This window comes from Ursus arctos, unplaced genomic scaffold (assembly GCF_023065955.2).
Source record: "Ursus arctos isolate Adak ecotype North America unplaced genomic scaffold, UrsArc2.0 scaffold_23, whole genome shotgun sequence".
Taxonomy (NCBI): Eukaryota; Metazoa; Chordata; class Mammalia; order Carnivora; family Ursidae; genus Ursus; species Ursus arctos.
In genome coordinates this window covers 34852206-34860569 of record NW_026622908.1, presented here as the reverse complement: position 1 = coordinate 34860569, position 8364 = coordinate 34852206, and the positions used below count along the sequence as shown (strand labels likewise).

The window sequence follows — 8364 nt, the reverse complement described above, 5'->3', positions numbered from 1 at the left end:
TATCATGTCATAAGTACAAGGCTATTTATTATGGCTTTTTTTTTTTAATTAATGGTGAAAGAAATAAAAAGCTGCAAACAGTCAAGTGTCCATCAATCAAGGGAGGGCAAATACAGAGTGATTGATGGATACTCCACAGTTGTATGCTGATATTAAAAATTATATTTTATGTTTATTGACCAAGAAATGCTTATGATGAATTCTCAAGTAAGAAAAGTAAGTTCAGGGGAATGCTGCATTATGATTTTTTTAAAGCCCTTTTTGTAATGGGTGATATAGGAGAATGCTATGAATATTATTTGACTTTATTTTTAGTTCATGGATAGCAATGGAAAGGATAGAATTTGGGAAAGAAAAATGTATATGACTAAAAAGGACTGTGTAGTATAATATAAAATGTTACCCTAGAAAATAAAATGTATTCATAACAACATATATGCTTAAGGACAGGATCCAAAGCCAACATGGTAAACAAAATTGATATGATCAGAGAACAAAACTTTGTATTTCTTTTATTGTGTTCAATTTATGTTTTATTTTAGTCAGTTTTTTAATTTATAAAAATTTTAGAAATCCAGCTTTATTGAGGTTACAAGTGATAAATAAAAATTGCATATAATTAAGGTGTACAACAATGATGATTTGGTATATGCATATATTGCAAAATAATCACCACAACCAGGCTAATTAACATATCCATCACCTCGCATAGTTTTTCTATTTGTGATGAGAACACTTAAGATCAATTCTGTTAACAAACTACAATGCATTAAAGAAGGGAAAAATAAGCAAAATACATGGATTTGGGACAGGGAGGCCATGGTTCAGACTTGATTTAATTCCCCACAGTTTTAACTTTGAATACTAAGTAAGATTAAAGCGAACACTATTAGGATAGTGTATATATTTTAAAAACCTAAAAAGTGCCCAGTAAACACCAAGGAGTATACAAAGATATAAGGAATCTGTTCATTTGCTGAGTGAGGGCACAATGTGAATGAAGCCTTGTGTTAGCTTAAATCCAAGCAAAATATCATCACTGTATATACAGGCTGATGAAGGAGACAAAATAGACACGAATGTCTCATTTATCTTTAGTTTTTGCTATTACTGCTATAGATTTTTCAAAATGTTGATGTCATTCCGGTAGATGACCAGATAAGTCGTTTATGATGAGTTTGTCGATCCTAAATCAGTTTACCAGCAGGCTATCGTAATTCAAAGTTAGCTGTCTCGTGTGACGATCTGTCAGACTCAGCCAATATTTGTCTCATGCTCTTAATGAAAAAAATCTTCCCACAGGACCACTCTATCCATGAGATAGAAAATATGAACTCAATCCAGTTGAAAATTTCACTCTGAGGTCGTATACTTTATTTTCCATTTAGCCTAGATTCTTGAAACAATTTGTTCACGTTATGCTGTAATCATACATTTACTTACTTTCTTGCCTCCTGTCTAGCTTACACATTCCTCGTGATTCGATCTTACTTATTGTTAACACAAAGTGACCGCTATAAAATATACATTACTAATTTTCCGATTAATTTTATTCTACTTGGACTAAGGCTTTTTTTTTTTTTTTTTTTGATGTCTACAAACCTACTTTCAACGTGATTTGTCTATAAGCTCCAATATGACGTTGGACATCACTTGGGACTTAAATTATCTGACTATAATGTTTATTTATTCAGTTGGAGTGGAGAAGAATATACAAGAAGAAGTGTTTTATTTGGAAAAAGAGAAAAACATCGGGTAAAACGCTTCTACTTTCTGATGCAGTAATTGGACTGGCAGAGTATTAAACAAAGATTTTTGGACCCATCTTTGCAACTGCATAGTAAGACATTAAGTGGGAATTTTGCATCCATTGGTTAAAGTTCTCTTCAGAGCATTTTTTACTTCTTTGTTCCTTAAGCTGTAGATCAACGGATTCAGCATGGGGATCACCAGGGTGTAAAACACAGAGGCCATTTTATCAATATCAAAAGTATGGCTGGATTTGGGTTGCAGGTAAATAAATAGTAATGTCCCATAGAACACTACCACCACTGTCAGATGGGAGCTACAGGTGGAGAAGGCTTTGTATCTCCCCTCAGTTGAGTTCATCCTGAGAATGGCCACAAGAATAAACATGTAGGAGATAAGAACAATCAAGAGGGAAGAGAGCAAATTACAGCCTGAAAAAATTAAAATGATCAATTCTAATTCATTTGAGTCAGAACAGAGCAGGGATATGAGAGGAAGGCAGTCACAGTAAAAATAATTGATAATATTAGAGCCACAGAAGGACAATTTAAACAACTTTATTGTGAGAAAGAGTGACACAAATGTGCTGTAGAGATAGGGAGCAAGGACTAGCACCCAGCGTACTTTCTCTGCCATGATGACCGTGTAGAGGAGAGGCTTACAGATGGCTACGTAGCGATCATAGGCCATTGCTGAAAGAATAAACAGTTCAGTGATAATGAAAATCTCAAAGACTGCCAGTTGGATAGCACACCAATGGTAGGAAATTGTATTTTTGTGCACCACAAAGTTTACCATCATTTTTGGGCCAATGACGGTGGAGTAACCAAGATCAGTAATTGACAAATGCCTAAGGAAAAAGTACATGGGAGTATGTAGCTTCGAGTCCAAATGCGTCAAGATAACTATGCCCAGATTGCCTATCACTGTGACCAAGTATATGACGAGGAAGATTCCAAAGAGAGGTGCTTGCAGCCCAGGGTTGTTGGTGATCCCCATGAGAATAAATTCAGTCACCTCACTCACTGCAGTATGATTCTGTTTCTCCATATGGTTCATCTTGGTAACCTGTGTAAGGTATAAAATCACTATGTATTATATTTGAGATGCTATCTTCTAAGAGAGTTTAAAATATTATGCATGAGATACAGATATCCTTTTTTAAAAGATTTTATTTATTGATTGATTTGAGAGAGAGTGGGAGCAGGGGGCGGGAAAGAGGGAGAGGGAGAGAGAGAATCTCAAGCAGACTCTGTGCACTGAGCACGGAGCCCCATGCAGGGCTGCATCCCAGGTCCCTGAGATCATGACCTGAGCCGAAATCAAGAGTCAGATGCGTAGTGGACTGGGCCACCCAGGCACCCCAATTCAGACATAATTTCTTTATCATAAAACATAAATGGAGACTCCTCTTATCATCAGGCCCAAACTAAACACACCTTCACTCACATTGTAGGGTAAGTGCCTGACAGTCAGCTTTTTTGATTGTAATGTAAATCCCTGAGATTTAGCTTTTCAGCCATCAATTTCAAAAACACAACTAGGTAAAGAGCCAGGCCACCCCACCCATGAAGTCCCCCTTTTGGAAAGCCCTGGGTGACCTAGGGGGGCAACTGCTGGAGGGACCCTGCATTTCCCTTCCCAAGCTTTAATTCCTGCTTCTATGTTTTGACTTCACCAAAAAAGAGCAAACTCGTGAAACTCTAGACATTCCATCCTTGACCCCAATAAAGGTAGAACTCCAGGTCCTCCGAGCCCTCTGACGCCAAAAGTAGCATGGGCCCACTGGCATCCCTAGCTGATGGCACTCCTATGATAGACTGAGGTCTATCCACAACACATAGTGATGGAAACTTTGCTCAAGTATTCTTCAAAGGGGCCAAATACTTTGAAGTGGTTGTTTTGATACAATGATCTGCTCTTCTGATCCCAAAGTTGTTTTAAATATGTCAAAAGACCTATTATACATCAGTCTTTTAAAATTTTGAAGCAAAGAAAATAAATATCCACACCTAAACCATTAGCCTTTCCTTATTGACAATAATCATATCTGTTTAAAGTAGCAAGACATAAAAGAAACAAAAAAGCTTTTCTGCCTATTGAATCACTTTTTCTAATGATCTTCCAATAATACATTCTTCTTTCATAAAAAGGATTTGACCATTCTAATTACTTATGAATTCTTCATGGAGATTCATCTAAAGAGCCCCAGTGGGAAGAAGAATATGTACGGATATCAAGCACTGATAGAGAACTCATTATGTGCTGGACACTCTTCTGAGCACTTTACATATATTCACTTGTATGATGCACACAATACTTCTAGAAAGTAGAGAGTATGACCATATCCATTTGAAAGTCAAGAAAATGACTTAACCAAGGTCATTCAGGGAAGTGGTGGAGTCAAAATTCAAAAAGTTATTCTGTCTTCAGAATTTATTCTCGTAAATACAGTAACAGTCTTTCTCTTAAGGTCACCCTGAGTCATTCGATAGGAAATGAAAAGTGAGACAAGAGGACCATCAGGTTACACAATAAGGATACACAAAGATTCTTGTTAAAAAAGATGACAGAGGCAGTCAGTTAGGTGAAAATGAAGGTGGTCTAAAAAGCACAGCTCAGAGTACCAGAGAGTATAGAACAGGTCTCTCCAACACATCAATCGTCCGATCACAGAAAAGTATACTGCAAAGGAAGAAACAGTTTCGCAGAGCGTAATGCCTTTCGAGACTTTGGTGATGACCCAATTTAAGCTGTATGTCCTGACATTTTCGAAGACCAGTGTTTTGTACTCACCTTACTGGAGAATCTACTTTGACTTCTGCTTTAATCTTCACTGCTTGCTGCAGAATGTATTTAAACATTGTCCTACTCCCTTGAGACTCATTTTGTTGAAATTTTGATCTAACTCTAGGATAAAAAAAAATTGCATGTAATTACTTGAGGGAGAGTACCGTGGGTCTCTGTTTACTCTTGGAATGTCCCATTGAGAAAAATCAGAAAGTATTCTGTGCCTCTATCTAACTGAATAAATAAATTAGATACTATCAGGAACGCTGGAAATCATAAACATGCTTTTGTCAGCACCTCCGTTATGTACCATCATGCATGTATTAGGTATATTACACACACACAATGCATGAGTAAATGAAAGAATGACTTCCTAGAGAAATATTATTTAATATTTGATAATACAGCATCCATTATCCAAGATATTTCTACTGGATATATAATTATGGGTTTATATAAGATAATGCTTTATGACTTGTCTTGTTTTTGCCAATGTATCTGTGGTAAATCTTTTCTTCATCTGTTCATAAAGTATCTTTAATCTCTGTTTTTAAGGATTTCTCTTTATGATCGGTTTGTAGAAATTTGAATATAATGTTGGTATAATTTCCTTTCTATTTACCCTGCTTAGACTAATTTTAGCTTCTTATATCATATATATATATACACACACATATATATACATGTACATATATGTAAATGTATCATATAGTGGTTTTTTAATGAATTTGAAAAAAAAATTCTGGCCAACATTTCTCGCAGTGGCTTTTCTGGTCTACATACTCTTTTTTTCCCACTTGAACCTACATTTATTTATTTATTTATTTATTTATTTATTTATTTATTTATTTTTAAAGATTTTATTTATTTATTCGACAGAGATAGAGACAGCCAGCGAGAGAGGGAACACAAGCAGGGGGAGTGGGAGAGGAAGAAGCAGGCTCATAGCAGAGGAGCCTGATGTGGGGCTCGATCCCGGATCGCCGGGATCATGCCCTGAGCTGAAGGCAGATGCTTAACCGCTGTGCCACCCAGGTGCCCCTGAACCTACATTTAAATGTATAGTGTGCAGATTGTTATTGTTCTGCACTTAGTGTTTCTCCAATTTCTGTTTTCTCTCTGGCTTCATTGGGGGTAGCCTCTATTGTGACATGTGTAAGTGTAGTTGTCATTTCTTTTTCCGCTGCTTTACTCTCATCCCATATATATATTTGTTTGCATCTATTATTGTACCTTAATTTATAGAAATTCCATTAGGTCATTTTTTAATTTTTCATTCACATCCTCAAAAGGTGAGGGTTTTATTAAATCATTCTGTATATTGGACATATTTTTAATATATTTTAAAATCCTTGCTTGATAATTCTATAATCACTGTCATTTCAAGACCTGTTTTAATCATCTCCTGGTGGGTTCACACGTTTCTGCCTTCACATATGCACAGTATTTGTAATTGGATGCTAAATATGTGAATTTTATAGTAATGAGTACTATAATTTTTGTGTCTTCCTCAGATAATGTTAAGTTGTAAACCATGTTAAACGATGTTAAGAATGTTATGAACAAGGGTTACTTGGCTTTTTTTGAGACTTGTTTTCAAACTATATGAAGAGAACTTTTACCTCTGAGATTTCTTTGGATGCCCAGGGATTGAACATGGACTCTACACTCCAGCTTTCTGAGATTCTCGTGTCTTCCTGCCCTGTGTGATCTCTGGAATTGTTCAGCTTATATTTCCATGCTCATTCTTTTAATCACCAGCGGACCTTCTCTGTTGGCATGCCCGAGTTGGTGTTGAGCCACAAACCAAGAAGACCTTGTAATCTAATAACTTTAAATGTAAATAAATTAAATTCTCCCAAGACAGGGATTGAAAGAATGGATTAAAAAAATTATGATCCAACTATACATTATCTGCAGGAGACTCACTTTGTTTACACTTTGTTGTGGGTTCAGAAAATACAGTGAAAACAAGATTGAGAAGATACCTACCTACCCCCACCAAAAAAAAAAAAAAAAAAAAACCTGACAGAAACAAACACACACTTGGTTTACTGATGCAGTCTTTAATAAGGGTTTTCAGTGGGACAAATGTGAGGTTCTATGGGATAACTAAAAGAAACTTTGAATCAAAAGCAAGGAACGTTTTGGGCGGGTGCATTTTATCAAGATTCAAAATATCAACTGAATATATATAAATAAATTGACTGAATATAAGAGAAAGAATTTGTCTGTACCTTACAATTAGTTTCTGTTCTGGAGCCAAAAAGAATGTAATTATATCTATTAGATTATTAAGTGGCATTTGCCTTTATCATAGTTTATTAGAACAATATTCCATATTGAATGTTAGATACAAGTTTTGCTTGATTCTTAAAGACCCTGTGGAAGGCATTCTTTACCTCTTTGTTCCTTAAGCTGTAGATGAAGGGGTTAAGCATGGGGATCACTAACGTGTAAAACACGGAGGCCATTTTATCCGTATCAAAGGAATGGGCAGATTTGGGCTGCATGTACATAAATAGTAGAGACCCATAAAACACAACCACCACTGTCAGATGAGAACCGCATGTGGAGAAAGCTTTTTTCCTGCCCTCTGCAGAATGCATTCGAAATATAGATATCAGAATTAGTATATAGGACACTAGGACTACCAGCAGCGAAGAGATCAAATTAAATGCTGAAAATAGTATGATCAACAATTGTATTTCTTGTGCATTTGAGCAGAGCATAAGTAACAAGGGAACATCATCACAATAGAAATGACTGATAACATTAGAACCACAGAAGGTCAATGTAAAAATCTTAATAGTGAACATTAGAGCCTGAAAGGTGCTATAGAGGTAGGCAATGCCCACCAGCACATGGCAAAGTCTCTGGGACATAATAACATTGTAGAGCAGAGGGCTGCAGATGGCCAAATAGCAGTCGTAGGCCATAGCTGACAAGATGAAAAATTCACTGATAATGAACATAAGGAAGAAAGCCAACTGTGTGGCACATGCACAATAAGAAATGGTATTTTGATCCACAACAAAATTTACCAGCATCTTGGGACAAATGACAGTAGAATTACCAAGGTCAATGAAAGCCAGGTGCTGGATAAAAAAATACATAGGTGTGTGGAGGCGGGAGTCCACCTGGATCAAGGTGATCATTCCCAGGTTGCCCACCACTGTGATTGTGTAGATGACGAGGAAGACCCCAAACAGGGGAACCTGAAGCTCAGGCTGCCTTGTGATTCCCATCAGAATGAACCCAGTCAGGGATGTGAGATTCTGTTGGCCCATTTAGTCCAGTTAGCTCTTCTAGGAAGAAACAGAGAGGTTGCTATCAGCTTTCATGTAGTATCATTTAAACATATTATAATATTTGTAGACAGAGTATAGATTTTTCTGGGGGTAGAAAAACAATTCCCCCATCTGATTTTGAAACTAAAAGAAATGATAGAATCTTCTACTTCTCAACAGGAGGGATCCCTATGAAACACATGCACTGATATGGCTGATTAAACTCTAAATAGAGTCAACAATATTTGGAACATATCCACTGATTTTTAAAAAGTCACATAAGTATTGATATAGATTTATTAGGCTTTATTTCATCTACACAATGATATCACGATTTTTCTTTAGTATGCTTCCAATTTTGTATGAGAATTCCAGTGAAATTTTGATATTCTTAAAGAAAGAAGCGGAAGTAATATGGAGCTAATGAAGTTTGAGATTTAAATTCCCTCATTAGCATTTTCAAGGCCCTCGGTGGGGACTTAGCAATGATCTAACAAAGTGATATATCTTTGTAAAAGTTGAAAATGTAAAATAT

At 36.2% G+C, this 8364-nt stretch overlaps 2 protein-coding genes across 2 annotated transcripts; both read right to left on the bottom strand.

Annotated features, from left to right (window-relative positions):
* Window positions 1-1848: 1848 nt before the first annotated feature.
* On the bottom strand, window positions 1849-2808 carry LOC113246402 (olfactory receptor 8K1). The gene has a single exon (XM_026487011.4). The coding sequence runs from the start codon at window positions 2806-2808 to the stop codon at window positions 1849-1851; it is 960 nt and encodes a 319-aa protein (XP_026342796.2).
* Window positions 2809-6863: 4055 nt separating this feature from the next.
* On the bottom strand, window positions 6864-7832 carry LOC113246498 (olfactory receptor 8K5). Its single transcript, XM_026487093.3, has one exon. It carries the CDS (start codon window positions 7827-7829, stop codon window positions 6864-6866), a length of 966 nt encoding a protein of 321 aa, XP_026342878.2. The 5' UTR covers window positions 7830-7832.
* Between the last annotated feature and the right edge of the window lie 532 nt (window positions 7833-8364).

What these genes read in the sequence shown, in the direction of transcription:
- LOC113246402 (XM_026487011.4), bottom strand. Translation starts at nt 2,808, where the DNA reads ATGAACCATATGGAGAAACAGAATCATACTGCAGTGAGTGAGGTGACT.
- LOC113246498 (XM_026487093.3), bottom strand. Translation starts at nt 7,829, where the DNA reads ATGGGCCAACAGAATCTCACATCCCTGACTGGGTTCATTCTGATGGGA.